The sequence below is a fragment of the Caloenas nicobarica genome, chromosome 2 (genome assembly GCF_036013445.1).
Source record: "Caloenas nicobarica isolate bCalNic1 chromosome 2, bCalNic1.hap1, whole genome shotgun sequence".
NCBI classification, from domain to species: Eukaryota; Metazoa; Chordata; class Aves; order Columbiformes; family Columbidae; genus Caloenas; species Caloenas nicobarica.
The window spans coordinates 27612169-27627706 of record NC_088246.1 but is presented as its reverse complement, the minus strand read 5'-3'; the positions used below and the strand labels follow the sequence as shown (position 1 = coordinate 27627706).

The window sequence follows — 15538 nt, the reverse complement described above, 5'->3', positions numbered from 1 at the left end:
AAGAAAGGTGTGCTTTTATGTCACGTATGTCATACTATATGACATCTAACAGCTAAAGAACCAGCTGGTTATCCAGCTACCATTACCCATTGTTGATTTGCAATATCAGCAATCATCCAGTTGTCAGACTTTTAGAAATGCAGGGAGGCTGCTGTTGGTAAACTCAAGCCATGCACAGAGGAAGACTCAGCCCTGGTGTCCCCACCGCTGTGCGGGGGGCCTGGTCACAGCACGTCCCGCTCACTTCCAGCCCTGGGGCATCCGAAGCCCACGGGTGGAGAGCAGGGAGCTGCTCGGCACAGCTCAGCGCAGGGTCCAAGGCGCAGCGTGGGCACGGCCACCGATGGAGGCACTGAGGGTGTTCCGCTGGGATGAGAACGCTTGCTGGAAAATTCACATTACTGATCTAGATTACAGGATGACAACTTGGAAAGAAATACTGTAACAGGGAAAAATAAAGAGCAAAATACTATATGGTGTGTCAAAAAATATATATCTGTTAAGGAGTACAGGAAGAAGAACGTATTTAAGCTGATGAATGTGCCAGAGGAAAGCCTGAAGAGGAACGAACAAAAGCAAATCTATCATGTTGGACTGTTTAATCACAAGACTATGAGAAAACAACTGTGAACAACTTCAAGAACTTTCCAACTACAGGAAAAAAAGGAATTTTTACCATGTCAATATCTGTTGAAAAATGCAGAGTCAGACACTGGGGTCTACAAAGTTCCTAGAATGTGACTAGGAATTTTTTTAATCACTTCTTAAATATGGTAGAAACTAGTCCAGGGTGGTTATCTTAGGCTCGTTCTCCATCACAGGTTTGACTCATCTACAAATCCCGTTGTAAAAAGTAATTTGAGTAAAAATCATCACAAAATGAGACACCAGCACTCTACAAAAGCAAGCATGAAAAAGGAACATACAAGAACTCTTTGCAGAGAGATCAGATATATTATTCCAATAGAGACGAACAAAACTGGTCCTCAGAAAAGCAAACTTCAGCACCATTGGGAAATCATTAGTGCCAGAGTGTGGCAGGGTGCTCGCCCCGCACCCTGACCTGCCCTTCTCCCGTAACCCCGCTCCAGTGATAACCACCAGTGGTGGTCGCGATGGATGCGTCTGGTTGTGAGGGATGCAGCCGGCTCAAAGTGGATTTGGGGGAGGCAGATAAGGACACAACAGCCAGGGGTTAATTCATGGCAATGTGCCCACCTAACCACAGTGCTGGTCAACGTCCGACTCAAGCCACATTTGGAAAACATAGTCTGAGACTAAGTCTGGATCCAGCCGCGCCCAGGCCCATCTCTGAGGAGTTTAGAGCATAAGGGGGTCCTCTCAAACTCATGACTCAATGCGGGAGGCCTCCCTGATGGTTTTGTCTGACCCTGCCCTCTACGCAGTAAATAATCAAGCATACCTTGCCATCACATCTTGTTAAACTACTATCATATTTATCATTGAACTTGACTACCTCAATGGTTTATATCAATAAAGTTTATTGTTGCTTCCCTCTCACGAGTGAAGCGCATCCCTCCCTCTCTCGCTCCATCCGCAACACAAGGCAACGCTTTGAGGGATAACAGAGTGTTGTAGGTGCCCTTTTCCCTGCCAGGCTATCGAAGGGGAGCCACGCTCAACACTGCAAACTACTAGGGTAACTGCTGCAGTTCACTACTGGGGTAGCAAACTGCCCCAAGGCAAAGCAAAACCAGAAAGGACATTAGGAAAACAATAGGGCTAAACCAGGTGGAAACCACAGTAAAGGTTTTGCATTAAATTTTTTAATTAAATTTTTGAATTCTTAATTCTCAAAATCTGCAGCAGTACATTAACAAATATCAACATGTATTTTAATGAATAGTTTATCAAGGACTGAATATGTGAAAATTCTAGTTAATATTAGAAAACTCAATATCCTATTTGTTTCTAGTACGGGAACAAGCTGCCTCAATTTAAGTATTTGCTGCCATCATGCGTACACTTCAAAAACTGCAATTCTATGAAGGATACTTCTCATTTATCAAGTCAAAAATCAGCCATCAGACTACACATGAGGGCATTACAGACTTTAGTTAGAAGGTAATGAAGTTTCAAAGATTGCTAATGTAATACAAATTCTTCCCTCAATACTGACTGCATATACATCAAAGAGCACACAAACTCAGTTCAGTTACAAAGACCACATGCTTCCACTACGCAATCATAAAAAGCAAGAAACTTATTATGAGCTAAATGGTATTTGGTGGTCCACAGAAAATAAACCAGTTGCTCTGGTTCATTCCATGCAGATATCAATGCTACCAACACAATTCAATACTTTCAGGCACGACATCTCCAAAGAAGCAACGGTGATGGGAACTTCAGTTCAAACCCTTCCACCAGGATTCTTCCAGTTCAGACTCAGAAAAAGAAAAAAAAAAAAAAAAAAAAAAAAAGTTGCAGTGACCTAATGATCTGTTCATTTCGTCTAAATTATGGAACAGAATGATTCAGGAAGAAAAAACAGTACAAAATAACTTAAAACTAATGTATCAATTTTACATAATTCAGGAATTCTCACAGAGCAAGGGAATATGTATCTAAATCATATGTATTCTACATCAGTTGCTAGCCAGTCTCGAAAGGTGGGTGCGAGATCAGTTTAGAAGGTATTCTACAGATTTAGGCAGTTACTGCAGGGGTGGGGAAAAGTGCATTATGATCTCTTTCCCCTCAGTCTGCTCTGTCTCTCACAAATATCCCTGCAACAACAAAAAAGGAGCATATTAACAGCAGTCAAGCTCCCCACATATCACTAAGCCTAAAAACCAACATCACTTCTAACTTCTAGTATCACGAACATTTCATTAGAAATATTTCATTAACACTACTTCTGGAAATTACCTTTAAAAACCTATAAAAATCAAACATTTTATCAGACGCTATGATTAAACACGTTTTCCAAATCATACCCTTCAAAAAAGGCAGTTTGAAATTAGCAGGTTTGAGACACAGATATAAAAATATTTCAGCAGAAATGTTCTGCTCAGTGTATTCCCAGGAGTGAGCTGCATAAACAGCAGGACATCAATTAGGTGTACGGTTGTTGATACAGGCAGTTTCAGCATTAAAACAGCCAAAGCTCTCAGCATTAGGGAAGACAGCTAAAACAATGTGAAGATTGGTAAAGATGCTACTGAATACAAGATTATGAGGTGGAAATCTGAGCTTCAGTTTCTTGCAAAAAAATATTTGTTTAACTGACTTTAATATTAGCAAACCGTATAAAAAACTTCATCCCTTAATGGGTCCAAACACATCAGTGTGTCTTGAGTACAGCTCTATATTCAGATGTGATACACACATCTGGGGTTTAAAAATCCTTCAATTTGTATAATGCTATTTGTTCAAACGCCTCAAATTATGCTGAAAGGAGAGGAAAAAAAATCCAAAACAATTATTTAGATGGGCTTCAGATTCCATTTTAACTCACAGAAAACATCAATTTTATGTCTACACAGGACAGAAAAGCACATCTATGTAGCATGCACAATTACAGCACTCATAATATTATCGCAGTAATTACAATATATGGTACTTGACAGCACTTGTGGAAAGTTGGCAGTGTTCATAGTGTTGATAGTGGAAATGCACTGAAAACACAGTAAAACCTACCATGCTTATAAAACACTACAAGCTGACAATATTCACATAAGTACCAAACAAACACTAGACGGAAGGTGTCAATAAAATATAAACAAGCGGAAATCCTTATAAACTTGCAATTCCAATTCATACTCCATTTGTCCGTTCGACCCACTACATTGTCTTAAAATATAAGAAAGTTCAAAAGATTTGTGGATTAGTTACCTCGATATTATCTTGATCTGAAGACCTAACCTGGTAAGGTTCTCCAAATTCTACTGTAAAATACTTCAAATAATAAAAATAAACAGTGCTGGAACATCAAGATAAGGGCAAAGCAAACAGAATACTCATTTCCTTTTCTTTCCCTTTTTTTTTTTTTTTTTAAGTCTAAGAGGAAACAAGAAATCTAACAAGACTCATACTTGCATACATACAACTTAAAGACAACTTTTTAAGACACCAATTTTCTTTCTGTAACCTGTATGCAGTTAAATGTTTGAAATGGCTGCCAAGGAACACTGAAAAATTATCAGACTAATTTCCAGCAAATCAGATAAATTATTAGATTCAAAGAGTACTCAGGGACCTGAATGCACGCTGCCAAAATAACAGATTCCTGATCATTACAGCTCTAACTTAAAAAAATCTGGAGGCCCTGAGAGCTATGTGCTATTATGTATATAATTTATACATAACAAAGGCTTTCGATTTCCTAAGTTTCAAACGCATACACAAGTACTAGGGTATGTTTAGCTAGCACGGTTACACATACGCTGTCTCGTATGGCTTGGACAGAATTTTAAACCACCACTAGATGGAAATGTGAATTACCTTTTAAACTGACAATTCTGTCAATGCTCCACTGCTTCTACTGTGTCTGACGATTCCTATTTTCTTATTTAGTGATCTAATCACACGCTAAATGTCACAAACTCGTACTCATTAGGAAAGTATCCAGGAGCAGGCATACACAAAACTTCTAGTGTCTTCAAATCTGAAAGCATTAACGTAAACATGCCCTGCTCATTTCCCAAGCCAGTGCTACTCAATGCAAGGAATAAACTGTTACACATATTAGAGATTTACCCCACGACAGCAATTTAAACTTCTCCATCTAAGTTGTATCTTATAACGATTGCTGTACTCTGCCAACAAATTTCAGTTAGGATTTAATTAATGCCACACTTTAATATCAAAGGCGTGTTATATACTTTACGAATACATGCAACAATCAAATCATGTGAAATTTATAAACCTATTTGCACACCACATATTTATACAAAGTTCCATCACATCAGTGGAATTCACTATGCAATGTACTATCACAGAATCACAGAATCACAGAATCACAGAATGTTAGGGATTGGAAGGGACCTCAAAAGATCATCTAGTCCAATCCCCCTGCCAGAGCAGGAACACCTAGATGAGGTTACACAGGAAGGCGTCCAGGCGGGTTTTGAATGTCTCCAGAGAAGGAGAATCCACAATCCCCCTGGGCAGCCTGTTCCAGTGTTCCGTCACCCTCACTGAGAAGAAGTTTCTTCTCACATTTAAGTGGAACCTCTTGTGTTCCAGCTTGAACCCATTACCCCTTGTCTTACTGTTGGTTGTCACTGAGAAGAGCCTGGCTCCATCCTCGTGACACCCACCCTTTATATATTTATAAACATTGATGAGGTCACCCCTCAGTCTCCTCTTCTCCAAGCTAAAGAGACCCAGCTCCCTCAGCCTCTCCTCATAAGGGAGATGCTCCACTCCCTTCATCATCTTTGTGGCCCTGCGCTGGACTCTCTCCAGCAGTTCTCTGTCCTTCTTGAACTGAGGGGCCCAGAACTGGACACAATATTCCAGATGAGGTCTCACCAGGGCAGAGTAGAGGGGAAGGAGAACCTCTCTGGACCTACTAACCACTCCCCTTCTAATACACCCCAGGATGCCATTGGCCTTCTTGGCCACAAGGGCACAGTGCTGGCTCATGGTCATCCTGCTGTCCACCAGGACCCCCAGGTCCCTTTCCCCTACACTGCTCTCTAATAGGTCATTCCCCAACCTGTACTGGAACCTGGGGTTGTTCCTGCCCAGATGCAAGACTCTACATTTCCCCTTGTTATATTTCATTAAATTTTTCCCCGCCCAACTCTCCAGCCTGTCCAGATCTCGCTGGATGGCAGCACAGCCCTCTGGCGTGTCAGCCACTCCTCCCAGCTTGGTGTCATCAGCAAACTTGCTGATAGTACACTCAATTCCCTCATCCAAGTCATTGATGAATATATCGAACAGTATTGGTCCCAGAACTGACCCTTGAGGCACTCCACTAGATACAGGCCTCCAACCAGACTCCGCCCCATTGATCACAACTCTCTGGCTTCTCTCCTTCAGCCAGTTTGCAGTCCACCTCACTACCCGATCATCCAGTCCACACTTCCTCAGTTTTGCCGTGAGGATGCTGTGGGAGATGGTGTCAAATGCTTTGCTGAAGTCAAGGTAGACCACATCCACTGCTCTGCCATCGTCAATCCACCTTGTTACGTCTTCATAAAAGGCTATGAGGTTGGCCAAACACGACTTCCCCTTGGTGAAGCCATGTTGACTGTCCCTGATGACCCTCTTAACCTTGATATGTCTTAAGATGGCACCAAGGATAAGGTGTTCCATCACTTTCCCAGGGATGGAGGTGAGGCTGACCGGTCTATAGTTGCCCGGGTCCTCCTTCTTGCCCTTTTTGAAGACCGGAGTGACATTTGCTTTCCTCCAGTCCTCAGGCACCTCTCCCGTTTCCCAAGACTTGGCAAAGATGATGGAGAGCGGTCCAGCAATGACTTCAGCCAGCTCCCTGGTGCTCCCGCGGGTGCATCCCATCTGGACCAATCGTTATAAGATACAACTATACCCTGAGGTGACTGGCAGATGCAAGTCACTGATGTTACTGTCTGATGTGACCCCCCACAATGATTCAGATATTATCTCCTGCTGTGTCAGAACAGTTGTAAATTAAAACTTCAACTAGCAGACAGACACAGTTACTAGGGCAGCCATCTGACTAGCTACATGCAATCACAGATATGATAATATAGAGACACGACAGAAGCACTGAGAGTATTGATGCCACAGCTTATGAAATTTTGAATTTGGAAACTACAGTAAAGGTCTAAAACAAAATCTCACATTTGCCTTTAAGCCTTATTTTCCATCAACCCCAGACTACATCATTTTTGAAACAGGAAAAAAAAAAAAAAAAGCAGTGTATTTACACATAACAAAGTTAAACAAAAGAAGTTAATCAACTGCTATCCTGCACCAATATGTACACAGGAAAAAAAAAATCCACCAAGAAATCACTGGTCTTAGCAGTGGGCAGGTGAATCTGAGGGAGAACGAGGCTGCTCTCCAGATGAGAAGTACCGAATGCCCCTTCCCGTGACGGGTGTGCAGCACGCACAAGCCAGCGGGGACCCACCAGGTCACCCCACGTGTCTCCACATGAGGAAGCTCCCAGACAACCTGGATTCTCCGTGGAAGGGGAGCAGACACCAGCTCCTGTTCTAAACCCAGATCTGAAGGAGCACTGAAAGGATGGAAGTGATGCTATAATTTGACAAGGATGCTATTACCGTGAAACTTTGCTACAGGGATCCATGTGGTCAACCTTTGCCTTTATTTTTCTGCTCAAAGGGACAATTGCACATGAATGCTGGTTCAAGACACTCACCAAATCATGGGTGCACTGAGGCAAAATTGCCATCTTACACAGGTAGACTTTGAATCTCACAGCAAAGCAGGAACGTCAGGTCAGACAAACAGGCTGATTTTCTGTGGCCAGTCACACCCGAATCCCACATGCTTTTCAATTCATCAGCTATGGCTCTCAGAAAAGTGAGAACTTCTTTCCTGCCTTTTGAGAAATATCAAAGAAAATAGAGGAAATTGTCTCCAATTTAGTTCTTACAAATTAATACCCAGTGAACACCCTAAGTGGGGGCTAAACATGTAAGTCTTGGTAGGAATTTACTCTTAATAAGAAGGTTTTCATCCGGATAGCCATAAAAATCACAAAAAGCAAATTCCAATGTATCCGGTAATGTTACAATGAAATACTACTCTTAAATCCTACTTCACAACTTCTATTAAAGTCATAAAATGGCAAAAACCTTAAAGTCATATTTCATTTCCAAAAAATGTATTTCTTTGTCAGGCAAAGAAAAGATCACTTATATAATGTACTTCGCTGAAACTGAGAGCGGAATACAGAAAGTCAGCGGCAGTTTTAGACTTATGCAACCTATATATTTGCTGAAAGACAGCACAAATACACGTCCCATTCCCACTCCAGTCTGACTCCAGTGCTCGCCACAGCTTCCCGTTCCGCCTATCGAACTTTCTTTGGCTCTTTGCTCTTCAAATTCTCTTTCAACATCTCAATGTATTTTTGAGTGCCAGAAGCCTAAAAATAAATCAAGAAGGGGAGGGAAGATCATACTAGCCCAAAGAATTAAGAAGGAAAAAAATTCTGTCAGTGTATCCACTCATGAGCAGAAAAAGATGTATCAGGACAACTACATCCTAGGAACTATGATGAGACGGTCTCACAAAAATCCCAGCACACTAAATACTGTAAGTGACGTGGGCAACCAAAGACAAATTTGATGAATGACAATTATTTGTATCATATCTGATATCATACCAATTCAAAAAATTAACCATACTTGAGAGGCTACATGACCAAGTTCTCCAGACAGAGGGATATAGTTCCACCTTAATTTTATCAGTATAACATCTAGATTTGTTATCAGGAATGAAAAAATATCACCTTTCTTCTGAGTATACAACAGCAGGTGTCAGCTCCCAAACCAGTTTCAGTTCATCTGAAAGCTTATAAAAATGCTTTCAGAGTCAAGAGCGGCCAAGGCATTTCGAAGGCAATTTATTCAACCTCTTAGATGTGAGAAAATGTCATGTAATTCTGCTGAATGATTCTGCTCATCTCAAGATAGTCCAGACCTTCCTATCTATAAGGTCAGGCTTCTTAAACAAGCTAAGTACAAACTGGCCATTTTCAAAATTAAAAGAAGAATTAACTTAAATGATGTAAAACTAATGATTACTGAAATTACTTCGCTGAATATTCTACATTGCATCATTTGCAACCTGGAGTAAAGTAATTATCTTAATATTACCTATTATCTTAATATTACCTATAAGTAAGCATTCTCATCAGCTACCATATGATTTAGAACACTGTTGAACTAATTCACTTATTATATCTGTCAACATTAATTCAATAGCATTCCAAGGTAATAATCACTATCAATCCAATTATATCAGCCACCTCCTGTAAATGAGTACCAATTATTTTAATTAAAATATTAAATATTTAGAAAATAGAAAGGAACATATATTAATAATTTATATACTTGATTTGAATCTACCCAAACAATCATAATTCCTGAACAGCAAAGCTTTCTTTCTTTTCATCCCCCTTTAACACTTCCCAGCAGGTTTCAAGACACAAACCATCGATCCAACATGCGTAGGAAAAATGCAAAATTTACATTGTTCTACTTTTACATAAATGTATACATAATCGCAGATTATTTCTATCAGTCTCATTCACTTAAGATCTCTTCCAAGGATATTCAACGGATAGTTTTCCTATCTCGTACACACAAACAAGTCAGTTTAGGTTTCCCATAAAATGACATGAGCCGCCTACACAGCTGAGTTCTAACACTAAATCCCTCCATCCCTGTGCACGGCAAAGAAGGGGATCCCTTCTCATCTTCTTCATGTGAAAACAATACAAATCATTCACATATTGAGACAATATTACTTGGGAGCCCTTCTACCTCTTTTTTCCTCTATTTCTTTTCCAAGTTAATCTTAGAAATGTCCCTGTTCCACCTGAGCTTGTGTGCACCGTAAGGATATTCAAGATGCCTGTACCCATTTGAGAATTAGGCTGAGTACTCCGGTCCTGCACTGAGATCTGGGTTCTTCCCAAAGGCCATGGAACAGAACATGATGTTAAAGAACTATAGCAACATTAGAAGCTATGTTTGCTCAAATGCCCTGTAAAATTAAATTCCTTTAATAGTTCTTTTTAAAGCTCTTAAAAGTAAAATCCTACAGGTTTTTCACCATGTTTCACAAGAAATGAAGGGAATTTGCTCAGCTTGTTTTCTTTGACAAGAAACCAATGTGCCCAGTTCCCTTGAATCAGCATAATTTAAATACCAAGGGGAAAAAAAATTGTTTGGCACAACCATAACGCAATTAAAATGCCAGGCCTGTTACCTAAACAATTTGCAAATACAAATCAAATTGGAGGACAAGAAAGTATACTACAAACACAGACTATGAACTAGTATATTTTCAAGCACACACAGAAGGTCTGACTGTCCAAACAAAGCCTGAAGAGTTTCAACAAAAGTAGTTTCATGTTAAAATTAAGTTGTCCTTGGAAATTTTCACTCGAAAAGCACATGGGGTGGCTTATAAAGATTACATTTCATACTCAAGTCCTCATTCAAAGTCAAGAAACATCGATGCAGTCATATCCATAATCATAACTGTCTGGTGAATACACATTAAGATACGCTGTTTTAATATAAAATTATGAATAGTATTTTTCTGTCATATGAGACATCACAGCACTCTGTACCAGACACCCTGCATGCAACAAGACATGAGGAAAAAACTTTTCCAGATGGAATATTGACAGCACTCAAGTGCATACTTAAGGTATACACCATGTACCTTAATGAACAAGCAAATTGGGAAAGGTGCTCGACATGCGCAACACGCCAAAATACTGTTAACAGAGCTGTAACTTTGCATTAAAAAAAAAAATGGCTAAAACTTAACAGGGAATATAAACATCATTTTGTATTAATGTTGTGGTAATTTCTTTGGGTTTTTTTTTTTTGTTTGGTTTGCTTGGGATTTTTTTAAATAAAAATAGATATTGGGTCAAGAAGTACAGTTACAATTCATGTATGTGAAGTAGCACATCACAGCTCTGCATGTCACTATGTGATTCATAAGCCCTTCAAGAACTGGGTGCTTCACCCGTACGCCAGTGTATTCTGCCAAAACTACTCTAGAGCCACCAGCCTACTTCTGATTATAAGGGTGTCCTGCTTCCCAGGATGGGTGCAAAGAGGACACCCACATGAATTGAAGCACCTTTCTCTATTACCTAATCCAAGTCATCTACAGTCCATCTTCCTCAGTTATCTAGTTCAAGGTTTCGAGAGGCTGGGAACCACGGCATATTGTAAGATGCAGAGTCCCACAGGCCATTAAATGTGAAAGTCTGATTTGAATTCCACCCTTGAAACAGATTATTATTATTTGGAGAAGAAAAAATCCCAGAGCAAAGTAAAAATTAAAGATGAGAAGGGCCACATTAACTATGTGCTAATCTCTCCCAGTACCTTGTTAGAAGACAGACATATTTGCAAAGTTCTTTATACACACACACTCAAAACAGTTATTAAATTAGTTTCCTTTCCTTGAACATATCATAGCTAATAGCACTAAATGTCAGGTTTCAAAATTCGACTTCTGTTCCTTGTAGTCTAATTTTTTCCCAGTTTTCCCTGTAATTTAAAACAGAGAAACATTTTCACTATTTGTTTACTTCACAGAAATGGCTAAAGACATTTCAATGTAACATTTTCTTCCTTTTCTAAAACTATTTTAAGGAAGATTTTAGCACTGAAAACAGTAACCTGTAACTTGTCTTTTTAGCTCATGTTAAAATTGGAAGCAGCGATGCGGAAACATTTTGGCAATATCAAGTAAATGGCAACGAAGAACTACAATAGCATCAGGCATTTGAGAAGTAGATCTAAATTTTCCTGATTTCAGGATCTTTCAGTTGGCAAGAGGCAATTAAAATACACTTATTCTTTTCCTCTGAAGAGAACACCAGTGTTCTCCCCACTGGCTCCTGATGTCCCAGCACAAGGACAGTGGAGCTGCTTTTCCTCCCCACAAGATTTCAGCTACAGTGGGTAGAACGGACAGGCCAGATTTCCCCCCATTACCCTTCTGACGGTAAACCAGCTTCCAGGGCAGAGCAGAATACAATCTTCTTCCACAGAAAGGAAAATAGTTTCAAGATTCAAAAATACTACCAAAGCAATAGTTCAGTGAGCATGAAAATTAATGAGAAACTTATCTACAGATCTGTCTCTTGCAGTTATTTTCATGGTCTGAGAGGTTTTCCTCTGTGAAGTGTCTATAACGCCTGTCCTGTGGATATTTTGGGGTCTGCTATGGCATCTGCTGGAGTTCAGGAATGTGGGGCAACCACCTCCAGTCTCCCCGTTTTGCTGCTCCTGAAACTCCGTTACCTCCTGATCGCTTGTCCATGATCTGCTTTTCTGTCCTTGTTGGTGTCAGCCACTAAATTCAGGGGAAGAGGCGGCAGGGGGGTAAGCAGAGAAACACTGTTCACATAAGACTTGTTTCTTTTAGGAAACACCCTGAAAAAATGTCACTCAAAAGCGAAGTACAAGCTCATGGGAGGCTATTTACACATATGTATTTAGCTAATTATAATTATACAATTAGCTATGTATGTAGTTACAAATACATACACATTTATATAGTGTATTATTATAAATTATACAGGTAGTTTTGTGTATTTTTTATATATGTATACATAGCTGATTATATAATTGTTGTCATTCTGTTATATGTACTTGTGTGCGCATAGTTATAATCACACACAGATGAGACAAGGAAATAAGAACCACAAAAGATAACCTGCCCAGAGATGTAGAGCTACAAGGAATTTTGTACCTCTGCAACGAGTGTGCCCTTCAGGGGACCGTGCCAGAGGAACAACACGCACTCAGCACACGACCCAGCGATCAACACCTCAGTGGTAATTAGCAGCGAAGCAACCAACAGGCATTTTCTGTCTCCCTTTCTACGACACGTATCCCCGCACAACGCCAAATCCAGCACGCCGCTGCTACGGCAGGTCACCGCGGGGCCGGCCGCCGGCCCAAGGGCGGCTGCGAGAGGCCGGTGTCCCCTCCCGGGCCGGCGCCTGGGCCCTCCCGGCCGGGGGAGGCAGCGAGGGCCGCGCCGCAGGGCCCGGAGCGCCCGGCGGGCCCGCGGCTGGGGAGGCGCCCCCGCGTCAGACCCCGCGGGGCGGCGGGCACTTGCCTCCCATTCCCGCAGGAAGCGCTGGGCCTCGGCGGGCCCGGCGGCCTTGTGCTTCCTGAACTCCTCCTTCACGTAGCGGTCCCCCAGCGCCCGCAGGGCGGCCGGCAGCGCCCGGTGCAGCAGCAGGATCCGCCGGTACAGGCGCCGCGCAGCGCCCGGCATGGCGGCGGGGCCTGAGGCGGGCGCACCGGGGCGGAGCCAGGGGGCCGGGCCGGGCACGGCCTCTGCTGGGCCCGGGAGAGGCGCAGGCCTTGCCCGGTGCAGTGTTGGCGGAGTAGCAGCGGGTCTTGAAACCAAAGCTCCGCTTCGTTCATCACAAAATAACGTCGAATGAACTCAGAGGCGGCATTTTGCAGAAAATTCGTCTGCACCGTGTTCACCTGCACAGTGTCGAAGACGTCGCCAAGAAATTAAGTGGCAAACCTTACTTTTAAAATAGATGGAGGATGAACAAGCAACTGGCGTTGTTTCAAAAAGCACATGTGCGGATGGCAGGGATCACAATAAAAATAGAAGTTGGTTAATTTTCAGTTCTGTTTTCATCACCGGAAGAGAGAGCTGTGCACTTCATACGTGGGTAGAATTCGGTGCAGATGAAATAGCCCATTAAATCCAAGATTCATCAGCTTGAATTTTATTTATCTGCATTTTTAAGCATGGGTTAGAGACAAGAGGAGACATAGTAAGAAATCCGGCTGCCCTGTGGGGCTGCTCAGGACTTTGTGCCGTCGCGTTGTTACCGATGAGCTCCCGCCTTCGGCTGCCTCCCACCTACAGCTGAAGCTGCAACTCCCAGCTCTCCATAAAGTTTTTTCAGCTGTGTAACATCACATCTAACCCACCCACATGGAAAAATCTTCAAATGTCAACAGCTGAGGATATTTCGAAGAAAGCAAGGAGTCTGAAACTCAGGCGGTGGCAGCAGTGACGAACGTCCTGCCTCATCATGGAGCCTGTTAAATTCCTTCAGCCGGTCAAATCATTGACACTTCGAAACTAAAAGGAAATATTTCCACAGGCCCAGGGAGCATTAAGCTTTCCCAGGATACTCAGAAATGTCATTAAAATTTACTGCCTCATCAAAAGCCAAGTCATCGTATGTGTGCAAGACAGGAACACGCAAACTACTGACTATTTTGCTCACTACTATTTATTGAGGTATATTTATTCTCCCAAGCACTTCGGTGATGGAAAACTGAAGTTCCCAGTAACACAAAAGTTACTGAAATAAAACTATTATAGTTTCACTTTTTCTCACTGGCAGTTTTCAGTTCTCTTTGTCCCTGTGATGTTCTGGGGTGGGCAGATGGGCCCTAGCAGGGGAGGCCTGATCCTCAAATTGGTTGGTCTTGCTATAGTTCCAAACTGTATTTTCTGCAGACATTTATTTGAGGAAGGATTTCTGGACTTAATGCATTTTGTCTACCCCTGTGTCCTTCAGTATGTTCAAATTTTTAAAAGATTGAGGTTAAAAAACTGATTTGCTTTATCAGTTGTATTTGCACTGATGCGATTCCACTGAATCATCTGAGGGTGCATTCATTTAAAGAATTTATTTAAACTTTTTTTTTTTTTTTAGTAATGAGCACCATATTTATGTTGCACATTGACAGCTTTCTCCTTGCTACATCCACCCTGTGTGGTTTTTAGGAGTCCTTTTCCTGCAGTGGCCTGCTTAAGCCCTCTACTGGGCATGTGCTTTGTGGCTCAAATACTAACCAGGATGCATCAGCCAGATGTGTGACCTTCAACATTTTTTACACTTTGTCTTTCTGTCCACAGAGACCAAAGACCACTTTGCCCATCCTCTGGGGCAGGCGGTTCCTGCCCAGCAGAAGAGAAGGATCCTCGCAGCAGCTGTTCACCTCCAGGCTGCTCCAGCTGCGGGTCTCCAGCCCCCTCCTTGCACCTTCCCTATGCGCTGCCAGAGGAGGAAGGAATTTGCCCATAAATTCCCCAGGGAGCAGAAGATAGAGCTGTAGACTCAGCAAGCTGTTCGATAGCGGGCTAAGTTGACGGTCTTTGCCCATTAACAATTTTTATATCCCAAAGTCCTCAAAGGGCTCTGCACTATCAGGGATTGCAAAGAGGCTACAGAGGCAGTTGAATGCCACATCCCTGTGTGTGGACTCACCATCAGAACTCAATAAGATATTAGAGACATTGTTCTGTATAATGACCTGTCAGTCATCAGTACTCAAAATATCTATGCCACAGCTTGAGTCTAGACACAATTTTAGCTAACGTGCATGAGTGCAACTCCTCCGCTTGCCTCTTGCAGACAGCTGCCTGTGGTTCCAGGCAGCACTGCTTCTGTGCAGGGGTATATGTGATTTATATAGCCCATAAAGGATTCTTCTGTATGCAACTGGGCTTTGAGCACTGGCTCAGTGTTAGTTATGCTAAAATTGGAGTGGATCCTACGAAGATACCGGAGTATCTCTGTGCCATCCTCCATCGTGCCTTGGATCTGGGAGGCAATTATCAGCTCTGCCATGGGGCAGCACATAGGCAGGCAGAGTGGCTTAGCCAATATCCTAAATCTTTATTTACATGGTTAGGACTGTGTGAGAAGCATCTCAGCCTTTTCCAAAAGATACATAAAAAATCTGTGGTAAAGCATAGATGCAAAATGCTCTAGTTGCTTAGCCATCCTTCTGAGCTAGCAGCAAATCAATGAAAAGTAGAAGACAGTTTTTGACCCCATGAATCGGCCACAGCAGCC

The 15538-nt window shown here is 42.1% G+C and overlaps 1 protein-coding gene across 1 annotated transcript in view; it reads right to left on the bottom strand.

The window, feature by feature from the left end:
• Window positions 1-12991, bottom strand: part of SDHAF3 (succinate dehydrogenase complex assembly factor 3) — a 33332-nt gene extending 20341 nt beyond the window's left edge. Inside the window, exon 1 of the mRNA XM_065629312.1 lies at window positions 12814-12991. Coding sequence (XP_065485384.1) covers window positions 12814-12975 — 162 coding nt within the window. The 5' untranslated portion in view covers window positions 12976-12991. The remainder of the gene's footprint in view (window positions 1-12813) is intronic.
• Between the last annotated feature and the right edge of the window lie 2547 nt (window positions 12992-15538).